The sequence below is a fragment of the Triticum aestivum genome, chromosome 3A (assembly GCF_018294505.1).
Source record: "Triticum aestivum cultivar Chinese Spring chromosome 3A, IWGSC CS RefSeq v2.1, whole genome shotgun sequence".
Lineage (NCBI taxonomy): Eukaryota > Viridiplantae > Streptophyta > Magnoliopsida > Poales > Poaceae > Triticum > Triticum aestivum.
Genome location: NC_057800.1, coordinates 71,036,633 through 71,060,339, shown reverse-complemented (window position 1 = coordinate 71,060,339; position 23,707 = coordinate 71,036,633). Strand labels below are relative to the sequence as shown.

Genomic DNA, 23,707 nt, shown 5'->3' with positions numbered 1-23,707 from the left:
TCGATTGAGCCACAGTCACCCCCAAAAAACCATTCTTGCTAGCAAAACACGCTTTAGAGCATCTCCAACAGCCGCGCTAAACTAGCGCCGCGCCGCAAATTAGGCCGTTTTAGCGCGCGCGCAACGCAGCGGGTCACTCCAGCGGGCGCGCAAAAACGGCGCGCGCACTATAACGGGTTGGGCGCACGGTTGAAAACACTTACCCGCGCGGCGTATTTCGGACGCCAGCTACAGCGCGCGGCACACTCGAGCGCTCGCGCCGCACTCTCTCCTCTCCTCGTCCTACGCTCCGCGCGCGCCAGCGCCGGCGCCCTGCCACCCACCCATGGACGCGCACACCGGCGCCCCGCTCACCCCGCTGTACAGCCGCGACCCCCCCCCCCGGCCGCCGCCGCCGCCGGAAACCCTAGCGCGGGAAGCGCTGGCCTCGGCGCCATGGGTGGCGGTGGCCTCGGCGCCATGGGAGGCATGGGTGGCGGTGGCGGTGGCCTCGGCGCCATGGGAGGCATGGGTGGCTTCGGAGCCATGGGAGGCATAGGTGCACATCCGGCCGCCATGGGAGGCATGGGTGCACCTCCGGCCGCCATGGGAGGCATGGGTGCACCTTCGGCCGCCATGGGAGGCATGGGTGGCTTTGGAGCACCCTCCGACGCTATGGCCGCCATGGGAGGCATGAGTTTTGCTTCTCTCATGGGAGGCATGGGTGCACCTCCGTCCGCCATGGGTGCAATGTCTTTCGATGTGCCTTCTCACACACATTCTCATGAAGATGCCGTTGAAGATCTTGCCAACACCGACGGAGCTTCACATGATGCGGTGCGTGATGCGGTGCGTGATGAGAAGAGGGAGGAAGATTCATCTTCGGAGGCGAAAGAGTCGTCTTCGAAAGATGAGGACGAAGACGAAGACGAGGAAGATGAAGATTGACGTGTCTTTCATGTCTTGAACTTTAGTTTGCATTTGAACTTGGTTGGATAAACTTGTGGGCATGATTTTGAACTTGTGGGCATGAACTTTTATTCATCAACTTGTTTGTGTCAAATTTCACATGTTTATTTTTGTCTAAAATATCATATATGCAAAATGCCCCGCAAGTCGCGCGCACTGTATTTTTGCGCTCTGCTGGAGCGGCACGTGCGCGCTGCATTATAGCGCGGCTGCTGGAGCCAGCGCAGACGGACGCGCAAAACCAGCCGCAGCGCGCGTGGTAAACAAGTTTTTTGCGCGTGGCGCTTAGCGCGGCTGTTGGAGATGCTCTTAGCATACAAGCATTGCGGCCGTGCTCTGGATCACCGGTACTCTGCACTTGGGCATGCACGCATGCCTTGATTTGGTGTGGTTTCGTGCTCCCAATTGGGTGGCTTCCCGGCCTCCTCGCGCCTCCCGTTGCAGTGTATCAGCGAGTCAACCAAAAATAGACGAGGCAGCATCTCGAATTGGGGCACGGCGGCAGTGCCCTCTCTTTTGCCGCAACGGCTGCATCCGACTAGCTCCATCTCGAATTGGGGCTCCGCTTAATCTCCAGGTCTTGGATTTTTGTTGCAATTTCCTTTCTTTTTCGTTTGATCTTAGGCAGAGAACTCAATTCGCATAATCGTCATGCATGGCTCGGCAGGACGTGCTCATGGAGCCCCAGTCGCGCGGCTCGCCGGCCTCTCCGGGGAAGCCGTCGGCGCCGGAGCTGCCCGAGCCTTATGCGGAGATGCGGCCGTTGGACGTGGCGCCGGACGAGGACGCCGCGGTCAAGCCCGACCGGCGGACGTCATCGGCGTCTTCTTCTTCGTCGAGGGCGTCCTCGCCCGGGTGCGTTTTCCAGGTCGACGCGTCCGAGATACGCACCCCGTTGGTCGTGGCGGCGGCGGACGGCGACGACGACCATGCCGACGCCGGTCCGGCCGCGCCGCCGAAGTTGCCCGACGACTGGGCGTCGTTTTCGGAGCGGTCGACCGGCGGAGGCACGGTGTCGGCGGCGCCGGAGGCGCAGACGATGGCCAAGCCGGCGGTCGAGGGCTTCAACCCGGACAGGATCCCGGCGTCCATCTTCCAGCCCAAGCCGGGGGCGCAGGCGGACTGGAGCATCGCGTCCAACGAGTCGCTCTTCAGCATCCACGGCGCCAGCCTGAGCATCTCCGACGACTTGTACGCCCCCAGCAGGTCCCACTTCGACTACTTCTACGACGAGGCCATGGCGGCCGGCGGCGGCGGGTACCCAGACGGCAAGCTGCCGCCGCTCGAGGAGGTGCCGGGCAGCGCGATGTCGGACGCGAGCGAGGGGAGAGCGATCCGGCGGCACGAGAATGGCTCCATCGGCAGCTCCAGCAACTTCTCCTTCGCCTTCCCAATGTACGTACGCCCCGCCGCACGCACGATTTTCTCTCTGCCATGACCGACCGTGCTTGATCGATACCTTTACATCCGCAGACTGGCGGAGCCGTCGACGGGGACGAAGGAGAGCATGGGCGGCTACCAGCAGCTGCAGAAGGAGCACGAGCAGTCGCCGCCGACGCCCTCGAACCGCAGGTCGCAGTTCGAGGAGATGACGACGGAGGAGCGGCGGCCGCAGAAGGCCGGGTGGTGCTGGTGCGGGGAGTGCTGCGGCTGCTGCTGGTTCGCCTGCTCATGGCCCTCCTGCTGCTGCCAATGGCGGTGGCGGTGCTGCTCCTGCTCGTGCTCCTGTCCGACCTGCTGCCAGTGCAGCAGCTGGTGCCTCTGAGAGGAGCTACACTAGAAATGGCGGGAAAAGAACACAGAGCTGATCTTTCAAAAAAACCATAGGTGTTGTGAAGGGAACAGTAGATGAGTAGGGAACCAGCGGGGTAAGAAGGATTCAGAGATGCAGTGTAGTACATTGTTGACAGGGAATTCAAAGTGCAGACATGTACTGTTTTGTTAGGACAAAGCAAAAGGATTCAGAAACCATTTAGCAGGTCATATGCATCATACAAGGAAGTACATAATCTAGCAAGACAACCATATATAGTTCTTCATGTTGGAACATTTTTTCCACAGTGCTGCGGCGCATAGTAGGCACACATCCGGCCATCGGCAAATGTGCCATGACCAAACCAACAGGCTTCAGAAACTGTCGAAGACGGTGATGCGTCGACAAAAGTGTCGCAGGCACTGCTAGCTCTGAGATTCATGATAGCCTTCGAATGAAGTATGGATGCAAGGGTCACTGCCAAGTACCCCATCGCCATGTGATCTCCGGAAACCTTGGGAGTCCCCGAATGGATGATGGCCAGACTGATGCAGCAGCTTGACGAACAGCATCGTTGGTATCAGCATGGAAAAGAACAGTCACCTCGCACGACGGCGCGCTCACACTAAGCAACGGCACGAACGGACAAGCAGTGATGCCCGATGCCGGTAGATGGACCAGAAGTTTCTCCAAACGGCCTGCAGACGCATGTTTCATACAGAGGCATAGGAGGCTCATCAGTACACATGAAAACCTTGGTGACAGCTTCACTTCAGTGATTCTGGAGAACAATTGGACAAGGTAGTCTGGCTTCACCTCATGGTAAAGGTCTACGCAGTTCACAGAAACTGGTAGCTCAAGATCTAATGTCCTGATATCCCGATCACTTGCAAACAGCTGCAGGAGGGACTTCAGATCCGAGGACTCGATTCGAAGATTTTTCAAACTCGCTAGGCCGTCAACTTGGACAGTTGGACCGAGTTCATCAATGGTCAGCTTCAGAGTAGACACGGAAGGAGTGTCTAAAATGAGGATCTCTGGTTCAACACACTTCAACTCGAGATGAACCAAGTTCGGCGCATGGATAGCTAAGGACCACGGAGCATTTGATACCTCCCAGCGGAAAGTCTTTACTTGAGAGAGGTGAATCTTGGGATTTTCGAGACCCCCGACTCCGATAAGATTGAGAATCTGAAGGCAAGGGAAGCATTCATTCAGCTTGCTCAGGTCCTCGTCATCGAGTCTAATGAATTCAAGAGTCAGATGGGTCAGATTAGGCATTATCTCGAGCCCATCAACAGACAGCCATGCATTTTCAGCCCCAGTTTGAGCAGATTATGACCTGCATACACAAAATTTAATCTCAGATCATTACAAGCAGGGTTTAATTAACTGGGTAAATATCTGGAACCAAATAGACCATCATAAACTCAGCGTGACAGATGCAGCCTTAACTACACAAATTATTTATATCTGAATATGGTGATAAACTGATAATAGCACTACTTGGTGAGATTCCACATTGCAGCGCTATCACCCAAAAATGTTTTCATCTATGACCCCAAAATGTTCTACTTGTGTATCTTCATTCAAAGATAATAAAATGGTTGGAAAGTTCTCTCTAATTAAAATTGTGTTTTTGCCGTTCTGCCAGGACGAGAGTAAGCCAAATCTTAAGCCACTGTAATCTACCGAAATATCGGTTTCAAGCTTTAGACAAAGCAAAATCAACATGATCCCCTAAAAAAATGTAAAATCTACAACTGACATCTAAGAGACCCAGAACTTCAAACCAATGAGCAATAGAGTTTTAACAAAAACCAAGCCCCCTAATGTAATTATTATTTCTAGAGCCCAAAATTGATAAATGAGCAAACGGGTAAGTTTCTAGAACAGCACAGGTTAAAAGACAACCTTTTTAGAGCATTACAGATTATAATTCAACGAAGAAACAGTAAGCTTTGTGAATAAGGAGCATAACTTCAGCTAAATAACTTGTTCCGACGTGACAAGCTAACTCTAGCAGGATAATACATTCCTTGAAATGAAACAACTTTTCAATGCAGAGAACATAAATACTGCCAGAGAGAGACTGACAGAAGTGCGAAATGACAGGGAGCGCCTCCGCCTTCCGCCAGCATGACTGTGGCCAGAAGTCAGCAATCTCCACCTCCCGGAGGGCAGGTCCTGCAGCTGTTGTAGCCCACGCCCGCATGGAGTTTCCACTGGTAACATGCAGATCATCAGGCTCATCGAACTCCCCCTCCTCCACCCACGTCACTTCATCGGGGCAACCCTGCCCTTCGGACGCAATGATCACAAGGGAGCGGAGGTGCGACCCGAGGCGTGACGCGAGGTTTCCAGCGAGTGTGTGGAAGGCGGTGCCCTCGACCCCTCCCCCACCCTTCCGAAGACCGGGTGCGCGGCCAGAGGCGTCAAGGCGGATGCGGGGGCACTGGTAAGCCGCAGCGAGGAGCTCGCGCGAGGCAAGGCGGCACGATGCGATGTCTCTGGTATGAGCGACGCGGCCGAGGATGTCGGCGAGGATTGATAGCGGGAGAAATTCGAACGGGTCGCCAGCCTCTGACATGTGGGCCATGGAGGTATCGGATAGGGTGGGATCAGATGAAGGTTTGCAAAGTGGGATTGCTGAACAGCTTCTTTTCTTTTTTCTTTTCCATTTCCCATCATTTCCGTTTCCCGTTTCATCATGTTTCCGTTTTGAGTTTCTATCAACGGTTCGTGTTACAAATGATCCACCAATGAGATTAGCATCAGTAGGTGTTGGAGCGGCAACATTCTCCGAGTGAGAAGGATCATCGCTGATAGTAGCACATATGCCTCTTGAAAAGTTGGGAGACTGATCTTCAATAGGATCAGGAGAGACACGTGCGATATCACCCGAGACTAGACCCTCGGTGCCAACATTCTCGTTCACTTGAGTGTCCTGAGCATCCTTTGAATTTAGAACAGGAGAGACATGTACATTATCATCCGACACTCTGGCTTGACTTTCTTTAGCATCCATTGAATTTAGAACAACCTCTGGAACCTGACCTTCAGATGCAACAGCAGGATTCTGCTGATCTCGGACCAGATCGACAGGAGCTTGATCAGGACGTGGAACTTGATATTCAGTTGTACCAGCAGGATGTAGCTGGTCTCGAACTTGACGGGAAGAAGCATCCACATCAGTCTGGCAGTTGCGCACGAGCGATGAAATAGCGTCAGAAATGTCGGCTGCCATTAAGGATAAACGTTTCTGTTGAATCAATTCAAATTCTTCAGCCAAGATAGCACGATGCTTTTCTACGATAGAATTGATAATAGAATGCACCTGGTTAAATAAGAAAAAGAAGTATAAGAAATATATATAAGAAAAATGTTGAACTCAACCCTACACAACTGATTGGCCAAAAACTTGGGACCACAAGCATTAAAAGATGGCCACTGAAAATGTTCCGAATATAAGACTAACATGAGTAGAAGAATTGGAGGTTTCCGCTTGGGGGCTTGACGAATTTGGCTCCATGGACTTTGCGGCCGAGGTAACCTTTCCAACTGCATGTTCAACAGAACTCATCACCGCAGCATCAACTTCAGTCGTCTGTGACGGCATCTTCGCCATATGGAGTAGATCTGGAACTAAATGATGGACGCAAATATTACATAAAAAGGAAAGAAATCAGACGATAACAAAGTGAAGCAAGAAGCTGTGAAAGAAGGTAAAACGAGGATTATAAACCTAGATTAGCATTAGCAATCAAACGAAAAGAAAAGTGAACCCGATAGCTCGCCTACCCACGTTCGATCCGCAGAGGTCTCATTTCTACCTAAATAATGTACGGTTAAGGGAGGGAACTTCTCCCTTTTAATCCACTTTTTTCTAGATTAGCATGGCAAGCACAGATAACTTTACAGCTAAAACTCTGCATGCATGTCTTGGGGTCTCCGGTCTCTATCCTTGTCAGTTTTGAGTCACAAACATACAGTCAGTTGATACGCAACAGATATCGAAATAGTTACAGCCCACAAAATTTAATTTTTAAAATAATTTTAACAAAATTATTACATAGAACTACAGACACATTTTCAGTCGTAGGCAAGGATAAGCAATTAACGAGTGATACACAAATTACTTAACCGATGTATGAAGATAAAAAATTGTGCTGAAACATGACGAAATACTACCCAATGTAACCTGGGTAATTGCATAGTTTCTTAAATTGCTTCAGATCGACAGCCGGGAAATAGGGGAACAAACACAAGTTGCTTAAACGAGTAAAATTCCTGCACAATCCCAAAAAGGGATGGTAAGAAAGCTACTGCTACTGAGATGCTAACGAGGTTCCACTTGATTAAACGAACCACAACTACTCTCCCTCCGTTCCACAATGTAATGCGTATTAGTATTCGTAAATCAAACATGTTTATGTTTGACAGCTTCATAGAACAAAAAAATCGACATCAACAATACAAGATTAGGACCATTAGATTCATCTTAAAGTGTATTTTTTTTCTATTTTACTTATTTAGCATTTTAGGCTTTATTCTAGAAACTTGGTAAAAGCTGTGAAATGTCTGGCTTTTGAAACACCTAATATGCACTGCATTGATGGGGCATTTGGCTCACAGTCAAGATCGAAACAAATAATGGTGAACCGAAAGAGGAACCGATGACTGTGAATGGGTGAATGCGTTTACCAACTCACGGCCGGGAGAAGGGGGGAGCTGAAGGAGGTTTCGTTGACAGAGGCACCAGATGGACGGAAACCTAGCAGCCGGAGAAGATTCGGCGTTGGCGGAAAGCCCAGAGACCGAGCGACGACGACGCCTAGGCTCCTAACAAGGGCGACGGGCGCGAAGATCCGAACGCCCCCTAGCGCCGACGAAGAGAAGACAAGCTAGGGCCGCCGGCCTTGGTCGCCATTGCAGAGATGAAACGATCCCGGCTGCTGTTCAGTGGGATTGGGGGAGAAAGGAGACCGCAATGACCCACCACGTGGGATGCCAGGCGTCCCACCCAAACAAACCTCGAAGAAAAATGGTTTTCCATCATATTTTTGTTCTTTCCGTATGTGTTAAAAAAAATGGTTACAGATGAGGAGTAAGGCGAGGACGGGCTCTATGAAGCTTTTTCTTTTATCAATAAACTTTCAATCCATTCATCCTCGATCATGCTGGTACAACGAACACCAGAAATAATAGAAAATACACATAAATTTGTAGACCATCTAGCGACGACTACAAGCACTGAAGCAAGCCGAAGACACGCTGCCAACATCATCCCCCTCTCACCAGAGCCGGGAAAAATTTGTTACAGTAGACAATTAGGAAGTCGTTGTGCTAAGGCCCCATAGAACCAGCACACCAAACAGCAACTATCGTCGATGAAGAGTAGCGTAGATCGGAAGGATCCAAACCGGAGACACACGAGTGTAGACAAACGATGACCAGATATGAGCAAATTCATCAAAAATAGATCCGCCGGAGACACACATCCACACGCCCACTGATGATTCTAGACGCACCACCGAGACGAGGGCTGGACGGGGAGAGCTTTATTCCATCTCCAGGGAGCCGCCGTTGTCTCGCTTTCCTGAGCAGGATACAAACCCTAACAAAACTTGAAGAAACATCTAAAAAATGGAGCCCTCCCGCCCATAAGGGTTGGATCCACCGTGCCCACATGGCCCTAAGGCAACCGGAGACGAGGCGGACCGAAGGCGGCACCGGCAGGAGGCGGAGGGACCCTAAACTTCTTTTGGGGAGGAGGCGCGTATTCAATCCATTAACAATATGAATGTATGTAGGATGTAATGTCCTACCTCCGTCAAGTTTATTGTGCCCCTTCGTATTTTGGGGCAAACTTTGATCATCTCTAAAACTAACACGATATAAATTATATGATACTCCCTCCGGTCCTTTTTACTCTGCATATTAGGTTTGTCCGAAGTCAATCTTATTCAACTTTGACCAAGTTTATATAAAAAATTATAAACATTCACATAACAACACCAATATCTTTAGATTCATCTTGAAATATATTTTCATATTATATTTATTAGATATTATAGATGCTAATAATTTTTAATATAAATTTGGTCAAACTTAGCAAAGTTTGACTTTCGGCAAAACCAATGTGCAGAGTAAAAAGTACCGGAGGGAGTACATAAAATATACTGTGGGATTTGTATTTGAAAGAGCTTTTATAGTATAGTTTTTATGGTATACCGTTTACATTTTACGGAGTGTTAGTTAAAATTATGGTCAAATTTTCACCCAAACTGAGAGGAGGCATAATAAACCCAGACGGAGGTAGTTATATGTGTAAATTTCATGATGAAAAACCCTGAATTGCAAGTTGTGCACACTGAGAAACAAAACCGTGAACTTTGAGAATGAACAATGCATGTGCTAAAGGTCACATATTTTTTTTTGTTTTTTTTGTAGCCCTCGTTTTAACTTATTTCATCATTAAAACTTAGTAACTTACACACATGTACATTACATATCTGGGTTTATGTGTTTTGGATTTTTTTTTAAACAAAAAGTATGATTTTTTTAATTGTTTAACATTGGAGCCCAAGTTTCATTTAGCATTTACGTATTTACTCATCCCTCTCACATATTCTCACCAAATAGTTGGTCAAGTGAGGATGAAGGATTGCTTGATAAAAAAAAAAGAACAATTCTGGCCCACATTTGATTTGGTAGGGCTACATGGGACATGGACCAAATGTATCCTTGCATACATGGGTTACACTTGCCTACAAAACAATTCAGAAAAGAACCAGCATCAATCAAGCATCTTGAGCTATATTGCTTGATATCAACAGGTAACTAGTGACAATCAGGAATTTATTGTCTAACTGGCTTTCATGTTTTGATGAGTTGCCTGGGATCTTTTCCATGACCTATGTCGTGTGAACGATCGAAATCGAAAGAATCATTAAGTGGTGCACCAAATGATAAGCCACAACTAGTGCCTCCACCTCCGGCTGTGAGAAAACCGGCACACCAGAGCCTGCTATGGAATTTTGGAAGTAACAGGAATTTTGGAAGTAACAGTAGTAGCGTACCTTAACCTCGCACCAGCTTAGCAGCTGATTCAGGGTCAAAGTGCAAATATGTATGGTTTTGGTTAGGACAAAGCATGATACCGATCATTTTTGTTTCTGTTCCATAAGCTAGCACCCAGAAACTATATATATTTCCTTATCTTGGAACATCTGTACACAGTGGTGCCAAACAGGCCCAGTACATAAGCATACCCATGGTTTCTACTTCCTCCGTCTCAAATTACTCGTTGCAGAAATTGATGTATCTAGAACTAAAATACATCTAGATACATCTATACTTGCGACAAGTAAATCGGAACGGAGGGAGTAATTTCTACCATAACATACATATGCACACATTAGGCATTTTTAGGCCATCAACAAATGTGCCATGACCAAACCCAGTTTCAGACACTTCTAGTTCTGTGACTCTTGATCATCTTGAAACGAAGTATCTATACAGGATTACTGCCAAGTACCCCATTGCCAAGTGATGTCTGGAAAACGCAGCGGCCAAGAGGATGCAGCAGCTTGGCGAGTGGCATCACTGGAATCCGCATGGAAAAGAACAGTCACCTCGCACAACGGCGCGCAGTTGTTGATCAAGGGTATGAACGGGCAAGCAGTAAGGATGGATGGCGGCATATGAACCAGAAGTTTCCTCAGACAGCTTCGGCAGTCATAACTGGTCATGGAGAACACAATGCGCCTCATCAGTTCATATGAAAACCTCGGCGACAGCTTCACTTCGGTGGCTCTTGAAAACAGCTCAGGCTCCACCGCTTCGTAAAGCTCACTGCGGCCTGCAGAAGCAGGTAGCTCAAGATCTAGTGTCCTGACATCTCGACTCTCTGAAAACAGCCTCAAGAGGGAATTTAGATCCGATGACTCTATCCGAAGGTTTTTCAGATTCACAAGGCCATCGACTTGGACGGTAGGGCCAAGTTTATCTATGGTGAGTTTGAGAGTGGACACGGATGGAGTATCTAGAATGAGGATTCCTGGTCGAACACACTTCAACTCAAGATAAACCAAGTTAGGGGCATGGATAGCTAAAGACCGTGGAACATCTGATACCTCCCAGTGGCAATTCTTCAGCTGAGGAAGGTGAATCTTGGGGTCCTTGAGCCCCCCAACTCCAATAAGATTGAGAGTATGAAGGCAAGGGAAGCACTCATTCAATGTGCTGAGGTTCTCGTCATCTAATCTAATGGACTCAAGTGCCAGATGAGTCAGATTTGGCATTATCCTGAGCCCATCAACAGATAGCCATGCCTTTCTCAGCCTCAGTGTTGAAAGATTATGACCTGCGTAGCCAAAATTTAGTCTGAGATGCATGCAGTGTCAAGCTAAACAGTTAAATATGTAGAATGAAACAGATTATAAGACCGTGCGTATGGCGGGTGTCGTCTTGAATGTGCGAATCGCATATATATCTGATTACATCATGATTTACTAGATACTGAAACAAGCAACATTTGCTTAGTTATTGGAATTCCCATACAGCTACGACGAACCAAACAAGTTCTACTTTCTGGTTAAAACTGGGAATGGATGTGAATAAGCTAAATTCCTGCCAATGTTATCTACTACTCCAGTGTCACATCAGTGTCACATCAAAATCAAGCAATGTCCTTGACTGAAACTAACAGCCTACAAGACTCAAATCAATGATCAACAGTCTTAACATAAACTGCTCGCCTCATATTGCACAAGAGAGGTGATTCCACCAAATCTCCTTATTTCTAGGACGACGATAACTGCCACACGTGTGGCATCTAGGGGGTATGTGCCGCACGCCCCGTGTGGCATCGACACATGCCCGCCCGCATGAGCACGTCCGCGCGCACCCCACCACAGCCCGCACGTTCGGTGTGCGGCGCAATCGCCCGCACTAGCACGTCCGGGCGAGCGACCTCATGGCCCGCACAACCCGTCTCGGCCCTCGCCCCTCCCCGCCTGCGAGCCACACGCCCCGCGTGGCAGTAACCACGCGTCCCGCCGCGATTGCCATGGTCCGAACCCTCTTCCATGTTCGTTTAACTGTAGTTGCCATGTTGCTGAACTGCAGTTGCCATGTCTGACAACTACAGTTGCCATGGTTGCTCAACTGCAGTTGCCATCTCAGGTCAAGTGTCAGATGCCATTTTTGGGCAACTGTAGCTGTTGCCATGTATGGTCTGGTCTACTACAGTTGCCATGATTTGAAAACTTTAGGATTTGCCACCTACTAACACTTGACAGTTGCCATGTAGCACTACAAAAACATGGCAAAAAACATGTTCAGGTAAAAGAGAGAGTTGCCATCTGCTTACAAGCACACTAGGGCAGTTGCCATGTACCCTGCAAAAACACATGGCAACTGATAGCTTTTGGTGTGTGGGAGAGGAGACGGGCATGTGGGCGACGGTGGTATCTTTAGGAGTTGCCACCTACTAACACTAGACAGTTGCCATGTAGCGCTACAAAACAGACGTATCAACAATAACATGTTCGGGGTAAAGAGAGTTGCCATCTGCTTATAATCACAAATAGGGCAGTTGCCACGCACTAGCACTAGACAGTTGCCATTTAGCGCTACAAAAACAGACGTGGCAACAATAACATGTTCGGGGTAAAGAGAGTTGCCATCTTCTTACAATCACAAATAGGGCAGTTGCCATGTACCCTGCAGAAAACATGGCAAATGACAACTTGGTGTGGGAGAGTGGGAAAAAGGGCAGTCATGGGAGATGGGGAACAGAAGTCGTGCGCGGCGTGCGGGCGCGACAGCAGTTCCACCGCACGCCCCGACTCGCAACCGGTCTCGTCCGAGGGAGAAACAGCGTGCGGGCGAACTACCTACACACCACACACCGGGCTTGTCCTACGTGGCACACCAAATCCATCTTTTGGTGTCAGGATTCGTGCAAAAAACAACCAACGACGATCCAGGCGTGTGGGCGAGTTGGAGACGTTCCACACGTGTGGGCGTTAGTGTTTCCGTATTTCTAAACCATTTGGTTAGTTTTTCGGCTCCGTGATTATATGCACTATACAAGACTAAAATTCTCCTGTTCCCAGTGCCCGCATTATTTCTACACAACACAAATAGCTACACAATTGAGCCAGAAACAGAGTTTACTAATCAAGCAAATCAATTCTTCAACATGTTCTCACTTCTCACTCAACTTTCTGATCTCTAACAAACCAGTTTTTAGAGCAACTCGGCGTATCATACAACATATAAACAGGTTAACTTAGCTCAAATTTGGATTTGCAACTGAAATGTACTTCTAATTTTGAGATAAGATGGAGAGACTGACATAAACGGGAGATGACGGGGAGCGCCTCCGCCTTCCGCCAGCACGACTGCGGCCAGAAGTCGACGATGTCCACCTCCCGGAGGACGAGGCCAGCGGCAGTGGCCGCCCACGCCGCCACGGACTCGCCGCTGGTGAGGTGCAGGTCGTTGGCCTCGTCGAACTCCGCGTGCTTCGCCCAAATCGCTTGATCGGGGCAGCCATGCCCTTGGGACGCGTCGAGCGCGAGGGAGCGAAGGTGCGTCCCGAGGAGCGAGGCGACGTTCGCGGCGGCCAAGCGGAAGGCGGTCGCGCCGTCCCCGCCCCCGCGCCCGCGGAGGCGGCGCGCGCGGGCGGCCGCGCTGAGGCGGACGCGGGGGCAGTGGTAGGAGGCGGCGAGCAGCGCGCGCGAGGCGAGGCGGGAAGCCGCGATGTCCCCGGCGTCCGCGACGCGGCCGAGGACATCGGCGAGGATCGCCGAGGGGAGGGAGTCGAGGGGATCGACGACGTCCGACATGTGGATGCCGAGAGCCAGAGACTGGTGTGGTGAGTGAATGCTTAAAGATTTTTATTTTTCATCACTCTGATAAGCAGAAGCGTCAAAGCAGCTCCACTTGTTTTAAAATACTTTAAGAGTTTCTAAAAAATCTCGAGATACTCTAAATGTTTCAAAAATATCTGCAACTAGTTCCAGTGTATTCTACTCCCTTTATTTGCAAATATAAGATGTTTTGAGTATTTCAACGTGGACTACATATGAACTAAAATGGGTGACTAAACACACTAAAATGTGTTTATATACATCTGATTCACAAAAAAAAAAAATTAGAACATCTTATATTTATGAACATTGGAGGTTGGCTCCTGTTGTCATCTTCCTTAGGATTTTTATATTTCCGTTTTTTGGTCTAATTGTTCTTGTGTGCTTTTAATTCCTACGGACCCATTCCAAGCTCGGATACTTCCTCACCCCCAAGGTCCTGGTTAAGGATGGTTTAAGGGGTGTTGTGTTTGGCCTTTCCAGCATGCAGGTCGTGGGTAGGTGCCGAGCATGAACAAGCCGGGAAGAGGAAGCGCGTGGCCGACCAATATGAACAAGTCATACAAGGACCAGAAAACCTTCGAGGTCATTATAAAACGTGATGTTCATAAGTTGCTTAGCTTCATATAGAAGACTGGTAGTTCTATGCCGCTAAGACCATGCCATTGTCCAGAGAAAAGACCGAGCCATGGTCCAGAGAAAAGACCATGGCATGGCTTACAAAGCTCAACTGCCAACCAGCATCACCAAGCAACCGACATACATGCTTAATTATTCGTTGGCCCACCACACGCTACCAATTTTAAAATACTTGTGTTGAAAACTGTAAACAATGCAAACAACCGTGCATATATTCTACATTATATTTTCTTGACAACCCCACACCCTGGGAATGAGCAATGCAAGCATCCGCTCGAAGCAATCCTCTCATCTGAATCAACAAACGACCAGCATTTCTCCGCACATGAGAGGTTCATGTATGGATGATCCTCATTATGTATTGAATGGAGCCAGACTCGATTGATCTATCCTCCTTAGGACCGACTAGTGCATTAGGTACAACCGCGGGGGGGGGGGGGGGGGGGGGGGTTCACTTTTTCGCCAGGCCGGCTAACAAATACTGCAAGTACCTGTCATTATTACATCCCTTGGGGGTTCGCTTGCCAAAAGGCCATTATGGCTTTCCGCGTTGGGAATCTACACAAGGTTTAACTATCCGCCCTTCTTGTCACATCTTCTGCTAATCAGGGATGAAAGTTTGACTATGGTGCCTACAAATCGTCTTCATGACCACACATCGTCTTAAGAATCACATACCCGTACACATGGTTGTACCCAGACGCGTGTGAGAACGAAGCAACAAATGGCTATTCTACATTGGTAACTGGTGGAAGGTTTAGCCACCTGCCTTTCTTGTTCCATTTTTCGGTACACGGCCAACGATGAAACGATGCCAGTGATATTTTCAACAAAAACATGTAGCATAATGTTTTTCTTAAAACGAGACCACAATTATGGTGGTGTTTGACAATTTACTCCAAGAAAAATATAGTCTGCTTTATAGAAACATTGAAAAGCATGGTCATCAATGCAAAAACTCGCTCCTTAGAACTTCTTAGTACATGTCCAATATCAACATAATTCACAACTGCACTACTGGACTACATGCAGATCAGAAGATGTAATAACCATAAACAAACCACATACTTCTCCCCGCTATCGAAGCCAATACTGTCACCCACTCGAGATCAGATTATTCGTCATCACTAAGATAAATGAAGGAGAACTCCATATCAGCATGACCACTGGCATACCCCATTAGATAAATAGGGTGCTTTAGTGCATGCATTCCTTGATTTTTGCATGCGTTGCAGTGACCTAAACAAAGATCAAAACCGTAATTTTGCAGCAAGCAAACTAAACAAGATTCATATTTAATAAGACGAAAGAGAAGACAGGAAGGGCACATACCATCATCATATGAACTTAGTTCGTAGCAGGAATAATATTTTCTTCCGTAGATCTCTTTCACTTCAACAAAAAAGGGCGTGGATGACCAATCGCCGTCTGACTTCTTCATCTTAACGGTGAAGTTGAAGTGATGGAAGGTATGGCCATCGCTATCCATGCTGAAGCACTAATGTTGAAGCTCATCTAGGCCATAATCCACCATGTCCTGAAAAAGCACCTTATAAACAAACTTGCTTTCAGATAAAAGAATAAAATAGCAGGAAACCACACGTACTTCGAATTGGCTCTTTCCTTCCTTGTACTTCTCAAAAGCCAGCATGACTTCCTCACCCATCCACTTTTTACCATTCTTAATGATTTCTTCGGTAGACACTTCACCCCTGCAATAATACATTAAAATTGTTGCATGCTTCAAAATTTTATATGAAAATCATATCAGAACATACTGCGCTATATTCTCTCTTGGAGAGGCAAAGGACTCAGGGACTTCAGGAGATACAAATGCCCCTTCTGATGCCAAAAATGCTTGAGCATCCAGTTTATGCTGGGCCGGGTTGCTAAAGCCATGTTTAGCTGCAATCATAGCCTCCACCATACAGGTGTATGTATGTTCTTCCAAGTTCTTATGTATATCACGACATGTTTGTGCCCTGAATCAGAAAAAACCCAAAGGATGAACAAATTGCAGAATAATACCACACACATGAGCCTAAGAAACAATATACAGCAAACATTTTGTCATGCATATTGAAAATTTGTTAAATAGCATTGAACTCCATATACATATACACTGTTCTCTAAAGTGCAAGTGCAACGAGTAAAATTCTAATTAATTATGCCATTAAATGATCAATATATTGATCATGAGTCCTGATGACTTACACGCACTTAGGGTTGTCTAATAACAGTAACCAGGTTGTCTAGTACTCCCTCCATTTCAAAATACTCTACTCATCTAGGTTTGTGCTAAGTCAAACTTATGTAAGTTTGACCAACTTTATAGAAAAGATTGCTAATGTCAACAACATCAAGTATATATAATATGGAAACATATGCTATGATGAATCTAATGAAGCTAATTTGGCATTGTATATCTTGGTATATTTTCTGTAAAACTTTGTCAAACTTAAAGATAAGACTTAGAACAAACCTAAAACTTCCAAGTATTTAAAAACAGAGGGAGTAACAATTACCGGTTATACATCCAACACATGATTAATAACCAACAACTGGTCTAGTAACAGTTACTGGGTTATATATCCAATACACAGTTACCAACAAAATATCAAGTTATCCGGAATATGTAGTGATAGTTACTAGAATATGTAGTACTCCCTCCGTTCCGTGATAGTTACTAAGTTTTACTAGAATATGTAGTTACTAGAATTGTGGAACGGGAGGAGTAATAGTTACTGAGTTTCACAAACAAAATTGTATAAACATTTTTGCAACTCAACAAGAACTAACAGACACCCCTAGGAATCTAGCATTGTTTGTATCTTAGGAATGGACATAACAAGTTATCCGGGTGAGAGAAACTAGGGTGTCAAATTCTCTCTCCCAGACCAACTTACACTTTGAGAGAACCATCACATGCCATCATTTTAGGAAGGGGAAGGACATAGCCAATAACAACGATATAGATTTTCATAATCAAGCAAGACTGCCTTGGTTGTCAAAAATAAAATCTCAATCTCACACCTCCCAATCCTCCATCAAAATAAATGGAAGCTCCAAGATGTGCAGGAAGCAGGTGCCAGGGTCGGTGACACAGGAACCTCCAGACATCCATGAGCCATAGCGCTTGGTTGTGACTGAGTTGATATGGTAGGAACGGAAGAGACAAAGTAGAGCATGGAGGGTGGTGGTCTAGTGGAGGATGGCGACGGGGAGAGATTGGGTGAGTGAGGAGAATGTGTAGGTGGCTCTGTCTTTGGGGTGATTCCACGATCTCAGCCTCTCAGGTGTGATTCCCCGATCTATGTTTGAAACTTTGAATCAAGCAAGAAAGAACAAATATATTGCCGCACATATTCTCTAAGCTAGTATATGTCTGTACAGCCTCCTACGGCCATGGTGTCTGGCTATCTTCAATGCAGTGGTTATCTCGTCATGCATCTAGGTTTATACGCCACACTACACTAATGACATGTTGTTTTGTTGTTGTTTCCTTACTTGATCCATGTATATATAAATAAGTAAAATTGTGGTACTTTGAGGCGTCTTGCTACAGAAATGCATTTAAGACTTACAAACTACAAAACAAATATAATATGAGACGAACAAAAGCAAAATCATCATACATACCAAGGCTCTGATACATCTTTGAGCATCTCCTCAAAAATTTCTGAGCGAGTCTCACTGTCGTCGGCAACATAATAATCACACCATTCCTTGGACCTAGAGCAACAAAATGTCCACACAACCAATGATTATTCCAAAGCTATCATTACTTGACATAAATAATCTTCTTCGGCAATTTTTTGTGAAGTTGATGATGAATTAAGCATATTTGAATGATATTAAAACTCATGAAAGAATGTTATAGGTCCATTTTTATTGCTTCGAGGCTTCTAAACAGTAAATGGTACTCCCTCTGTCCCAAAATGCAAACGTTTTACATTTTGGGATGGAGGGAGTAACAAACAACACGATAAAGCTAGAAGTAATAAAAATCAATCAATAATTGACCGACGGTTCGAGCTGTGCAAAAAAGAGGGCAATGCAATACCTTTGAGTTGGGTTACATGTAGGAAGTGACTGACCGAGTGTCGGTGCTTTGAACTCCCTGTTGCGCACCTCACTAGCATCCTCCTTAACCCTAAGCAAACTGACAATCAAACCAATATGCTCATTAGCTAGTGACTATTATGATGGAGGTATTGCAATAATAACCACGCATTCTCGTTTTTCATTTTAAGGAGCTCTGTAGAGACCAATGTACGTAACATGGAAAAATGATATGTTGTATTTATTAGAGGCACACTTACAGTGGAGCCTTAACTGTAGGACCCTCAATGTCGCTCACCTTGCCAGCATTCTTCTCAACCCTGACCAAAACATGTTGGTTGGTGATTATAGAAGTGTGGGAATAATTATACTAGCATCTATAAACTAAAGTAGCATTCCATGCAATATTATTTCTTCAATGAGAACTGCAGTGCAAATAATAGCCAAAACAGATATTTTACATAAATAATCTTCCGTAATAAGTTTTATCAACTTGAGGAATCAAACGTATTTGAATTATATGCAGAACGTATGCAGGTCATAATAAGCACCTCTCATTTCAACTAACCAGATCCCAATTAATAATAAGTTAATAACTAAACAACAATGTCGTACCTATGAGTTAATTCATGTAGATCTGTAACTATAGATCCCTCACCGCCACTCATCTTGCTAGCATTCTTCTCAACTCGGATTAAAACATGTTTTGTTCAGTGACTACGGAAGTAAGGGAAAGAATTGCCAGCTTCTTTAAAGGAAACTAGCAAAATAAAACTATTTATTCTATGAGAGTACAGATGATAGCTAAAACAGGTCCTTTATCAAATGCTCATGTAAAAAAGGCACACAAAGAATATCATAAATAACTAAGAAAATTTACAGTAGCTCATTCGGTGATGGTTCTTGTTCTCGTCTGCCACGGGACCGCCTGAGGCGGCCTGAATATAGAACACTTTGCCGAACATGGGTTACATTTCCAGCTTGCCTGCAAGTATTGAATGGGTGAATTCATCTCTCTAAAGAAAAGAAAAATACCTTGGTTACCCTAAAGGAACAGCAGCAGCCCTCTTGGCTACTCATGTGTGGGTGGTGTTACGAGTTACAACCTAGATCATTATATTGTGCTTTATGGGTTTATAAATTTAATTTGCTAAATGTAATAGCAGTTGATGCAAATCCCCCCGAAATATTATCTATAAATTAAATGTCAATTCATAACGCCTACACATTGTGGCGCCACAGGCTCACGGCACACTAATTACATATTGATCGGTTGCCAATTTCTCCATTATTCCATTCATGTATCACACTTGATTAATATATATGTGGCGTATGCTACATTTGCAAATTTATAACTTGTAAGTGGTAACAATAAACAAGATAAACCTGGAGATTTAAAAAACAAAAACAAATCAATATATTAAGCCATGGTTCTAAGGAGCTCCACGCATGTTAATGTAGATGTAGACAATTTGGAAAACTTATGCGTGTGTTAGCAATAAAAATTACTCAAGAGTTCCAAGATAGATTTTTCTAAACCTTGGAAGCGCATCAAGCTTTATAGATTACACTTGCACAGAAATCCATGGGAGCAAGCACCCATCATTAAATTAAGAGAAGTACCAACATAAATTAGTCATACCTATGAGTTGACTTAGGTGTAGGGCGTGATTGATCAAGTTTCAGGGCTTCAAACTCCCTGCTTCTTACCTCATCCGCATGCTCCTCAACCCTAAACAAAACAAGCACGGCAATATGCTCACTCATCACTGATTAGAAATGATGGGAGGTGCTGCAATAGCTAACAATGACCATGGCATTCTAGTTTGTCTACAAGGACAGAAGGCTAGTGTAAATATTAAATAGCTAATATGTTACCAACTAGTAATAGACACATTTGTGATAACCATAATGGAAACAGACAAAACAACATCTAGAGTCACACTTACGGTAGCTTATCTGAAGTAGGTATCCTGGATCGCCTGGGGCGATCTGAATAGAGAAGGCTCTGACGAATTCGTCCTCTCGCCGTTGCGGGTGACCTGCAAAGTTTGAAAGATCTGAAGTTAGGTTTGCTAAGATCTTATTGACGTATAGTTGGTAGGCTGTCACCACCCCATAGTTATAGGAACTGCAATTGGTATGTATTTTTAACCCACTGATGTAAAACATATATGAGAAAGAGACCACCAAAACTTCTTCTTTAACCCCCCACACACATGTGCAACCTACCTTTTTTTCTTTAATCCTCCGCACACATGTGCAACCTAACTAATCAAAAGAAAATCATCTCTAAGTTGGTGTTGTGTTGCCCTTATGATTAAAAGATTCTTTTTTTAGCTACTCGTAAAAGGGGCAAGGGGCTCACACAACAGTAATGAACGAATAGAGTCTTCTATGAACCATTTTTTCCGCTAAAACAAGACCCGGTGTTGCATTGTTGCAACTACAACATGACCCCTTATTGCAAAAGCATTTCCGGCTCATGGCCGTGTCATCGCATTGCAACAAGACCCGTGTTGCAATTGCAACAGGACCCTTGTTGCAAAAGGATGTCCGCCTCGCAGTCATGCTTGCAACAAGACCCTTGTTACAAACCTTCATTGCAACAGGATCCTTGTTGCAAAAGGAACCGAAGAGCTCGCAGAGCTCTCAACATTGGTGGTGGGTGGAGAGCTCGCAACATCGATGAAGGGCGTCGAGAGGAGGACAAGCTTGAAGAGCTTGGGGGTACCGAAGCCCGACTCTTGTACGACCCCGTCCCGGCTCCGCTCAGTGGAGGAGAGATTGGGGGGACAAGCTTGCAGCAAAAGTATTGTTATAGAACTCTTTGCAAGAGAGATTGTTGCAGAAACATTTGTAACATTGGTTGTGTTGCAGAAATTTTTCCAGAACATCCGTAGTTTTATTTTTGCGACAAAAGGTCATGTTGCAGGAAATTTATGCAAACAACGAGAGTATTGCAGGAAATGTTACTTAGCCGCATCCGTGGTTGCATGCAGCTGAGTGCTCGAGGAGGCGATAGCCATGGACGCCCCTATCCCTTGAGGACGGCGGTGATGTGAAGATGGACGACGACGTAGCACGCCACAAATATAAAGTGGCCTTGTATTCAAAGACGAATGAAATACTCCCTCCGTTCCATAATGTCAAAAAACATCCTACATTATAGGACTGAGGGAGTACTTTTTTATATTGCACTACGTATTAGAATCAAGAGAAAACAAGCCGGTACACGTAGAAACGTCTATAACGAGCGGCTCCATGAGCCAATGCACGAAGAAAAACAACTTCTCTCAACCTTGGTACTACCTCCGTAAACTAATATAAGAGCGTTTAGAATACTAAAGTAGTAATCTAAACACTCTTATATTAGTTTACAGAGGGAGTAGAAACTAAAACGTGATGTAATTTGGCAAGGTGGGAGTACCTTGGATTAGGGACATGGATGCTGGAAGCAGATGAAGGAGTCAGCGTTTGGTCCATAGCTGGTGGACGTGGAGCTCGACGACGACGACGAGGTCTCTGCTCCATCGATCGTTAGCCCGCTGGTCACTGGTCGAATCAATGCGATGTGTTTCTATACCGAGATTAGTCGACGAGACGTACTTGTCTCTATATTATACAGACGGATCTTCTTACATATAGCGAGGGAAGAGAAGGATAGGAAGCGGCGAACATTCGAGATCAACATCGACTTGTAAACCGACTCGAATTAAACCTGAAACCAATTTCAAAGCCACGTCGATGTGGGCCGGCCCAGCAACGGTCGCCACTACGCATCGCTCGCTCGGTTAACCGGTTGACTGGTTGACCAGTTATCCCTAAAAAAAGTCTGGTTGACCAGTTGAGGGTTGACCATTGATTTTGGAAAAAATATATGAATCTAAAAAATTGTAAATTTCAAAAGTCCATTGACTGTTGACTTGGCCGTTGATCTTTCAGAAAAAGTTCGTGTATTCCGTGAATTTGAAAAAAGTTCATGTGTTCTTGAATTTTAAAAAGCTTGTGTATTTAAAAAAAGATCGTGAATTTGAAAATAAAAATCACATGTTCCGCGGGTTTGAAAAAGTTCACAAATTTGAAGGAAAAAATCATGTATTTGAGGGGGAAAAGTTCATGAATTCTAGGATTTTTTTAAGAAAAATTCACAAAAATTAATTCATTAGCAATAACTTGGCAGACCTCTTTGTTGTAGTGCACATTCCCTCATGGGTTCGATAACCCAGGGTCACTCCTGGCGGAAAAGGCAAGAGAACCTTCTGCTATCCAAACCGGATCGCGGAGGGCATCAATCACCTTTGCTGGCACCATTGCCGGGGAGGCGTCGTGTCACTAGTCATTGAAGTAGAGTTATTGTTAAAGTTTTTATTTGAGTTTTTTTTCTTGACTTTTCTTTGTTTTTCTAGTTGTGTTGTATTGGAAAAAAAATAAAAAAAATATCATGGCACCAAAACTTGAAGAATTTACTGGTCCAAATGAGAACTTTATGCATGCAACATTCACACTACCTGATGTTTCGGCCGAACAATATGGAATTAAGCCCCACTTTGTAACATCCCAAATTTTCAATTTGAAATGTTATACATAGATCATTCATGCATATCATATTTTATTGCATTTCGTTTCGCGATCCTTGAAAATCCTAAGCAACTCAAGGACCCACAGGGAGAGTTGGGGATTTCACATTCTTCATATTTGAATTTTATCAAATATTGAGGCAAGGATCATTTTGGTTTTAATAATTTTTCTCTCTGAAAATATTTCATATTAAAATATATGAGAGGAGATAATACGACTTCTTCAAAAAAGTGAAATATTGGAGTAAAAATATTAAATCAAATGAATAATTTTTTTTGGATCTTATTGCAATTTTATTTGAATTAGGAAAAAATATGCGTTTTTCAAAATTGCATTATAGGCCCAAATAAATGTTCACTTTGTCCGTAATATTATTAGAGGACCGTGAAAATTTATTTCAGAATTTTTGGAGTCCGTTTAGTATTTCTTTTATTTGTTTTGCTGCGTCAGGTTTTTTGAAAAAAAGAGAGAGCGCCGACCTAACAGGCCGTGCCCGACTAGGACACTGCTCGGCCGGCTTTTTAAGGCGAGGCCCGAGGCCCGCGAAGCTGCCAGCCCCGCCCGAACCCTAGCACCGCTCGCGCACCGCCGCGCCGCGAAGCCGCCGCCGCCGGAGACCCCGCCGCCGGAGCCGCCGCCCGCCGACGCCGAGGTAGCCGCCACCGCCGTCTGGTTTTCTCGGGAAAACCGTTGTGTTTTTAGAAAACCCTAGATCTAGTTTTTTTAAAAACAGATCGATTCGTTCGGTTTTCCGTCGGCTTATTTATTTAGCGGACGTCCGTCCGTACGTTCTTTTAACGAACGTTGTTCGTCAGTTAGTCGCAGACAGCGAACGTTCGTT

The 23,707-nt window shown here is 45.4% G+C and overlaps 3 protein-coding genes and 1 pseudogene across 3 annotated transcripts; 1 reads left to right on the top strand and 3 right to left on the bottom strand.

Moving 5' to 3' along the window:
- The first annotated feature begins 1,415 nt into the window (after positions 1-1,415).
- On the top strand, positions 1,416-2,726 carry LOC123060367 (uncharacterized). The gene is made up of 3 exons (XM_044483061.1): positions 1,416-1,525; positions 1,616-2,343; positions 2,422-2,726. Exons 2-3 carry the CDS (start codon positions 1,625-1,627, stop codon positions 2,711-2,713), a joined length of 1,011 nt encoding a protein of 336 aa, XP_044338996.1. The 5' UTR covers positions 1,416-1,525; positions 1,616-1,624; the 3' UTR covers positions 2,714-2,726.
- A 300-nt stretch (positions 2,727-3,026) lies between these two features.
- LOC123060368 (F-box/LRR-repeat protein At4g29420-like) lies at positions 3,027-7,705 on the bottom strand (annotated as a pseudogene).
- A 2,156-nt stretch (positions 7,706-9,861) lies between these two features.
- LOC123060366 (F-box/LRR-repeat protein At4g29420) lies at positions 9,862-13,590 on the bottom strand. The gene is made up of 2 exons (XM_044483060.1): positions 13,068-13,590; positions 9,862-11,069 (listed from the first exon to the last, which is right to left on the bottom strand). Exons 1-2 carry the CDS (start codon positions 13,558-13,560, stop codon positions 10,228-10,230), a joined length of 1,335 nt encoding a protein of 444 aa, XP_044338995.1. The 5' UTR covers positions 13,561-13,590; the 3' UTR covers positions 9,862-10,227.
- Positions 13,591-15,289: 1,699 nt separating this feature from the next.
- Positions 15,290-21,879, bottom strand: LOC123057964 (uncharacterized). The gene is made up of 10 exons (XM_044480820.1): positions 21,716-21,879; positions 20,235-20,327; positions 19,928-20,017; positions 19,166-19,270; positions 18,546-18,605; positions 18,287-18,385; positions 17,863-17,955; positions 15,830-16,205; positions 15,556-15,760; positions 15,290-15,462 (listed from the first exon to the last, which is right to left on the bottom strand). Exons 1-8 carry the CDS (start codon positions 21,817-21,819, stop codon positions 15,986-15,988), a joined length of 864 nt encoding a protein of 287 aa, XP_044336755.1. The 5' UTR covers positions 21,820-21,879; the 3' UTR covers positions 15,290-15,462; positions 15,556-15,760; positions 15,830-15,985.
- Positions 21,880-23,707: the final 1,828 nt, after the last annotated feature.

Excerpts from the sequence above, each read along its gene's own strand:
- LOC123060367 (XM_044483061.1), top strand. The coding sequence starts at position 1,625 with ATGGAGCCCCAGTCGCGCGGCTCGCCGGCCTCTCCGGGGAAGCCGTCG. Across the intron at positions 2,344-2,421 it reads TTCTCCTTCGCCTTCCCAAT|ACTGGCGGAGCCGTCGACGG; the intron begins GTACGTACGCCC and ends TTACATCCGCAG.
- LOC123060366 (XM_044483060.1), bottom strand. The coding sequence starts at position 13,560 with ATGTCGGACGTCGTCGATCCCCTCGACTCCCTCCCCTCGGCGATCCTC. Across the intron at positions 11,070-13,067 it reads CCCCGTCATCTCCCGTTTAT|GTCATAATCTTTCAACACTG; the intron begins GTCAGTCTCTCC and ends TTGGCTACGCAG.
- LOC123057964 (XM_044480820.1), bottom strand. The coding sequence starts at position 21,819 with ATGGAGCAGAGACCTCGTCGTCGTCGTCGAGCTCCACGTCCACCAGCT. Across the intron at positions 18,606-19,165 it reads CCATCACCGAATGAGCTACT|GGTTGAGAAGAATGCTGGCA; the intron begins GTAAATTTTCTT and ends TGTTTTGGTCAG. Across the intron at positions 16,206-17,862 it reads AAAGATGTATCAGAGCCTTG|GGCACAAACATGTCGTGATA; the intron begins GTATGTATGATG and ends TTTCTGATTCAG.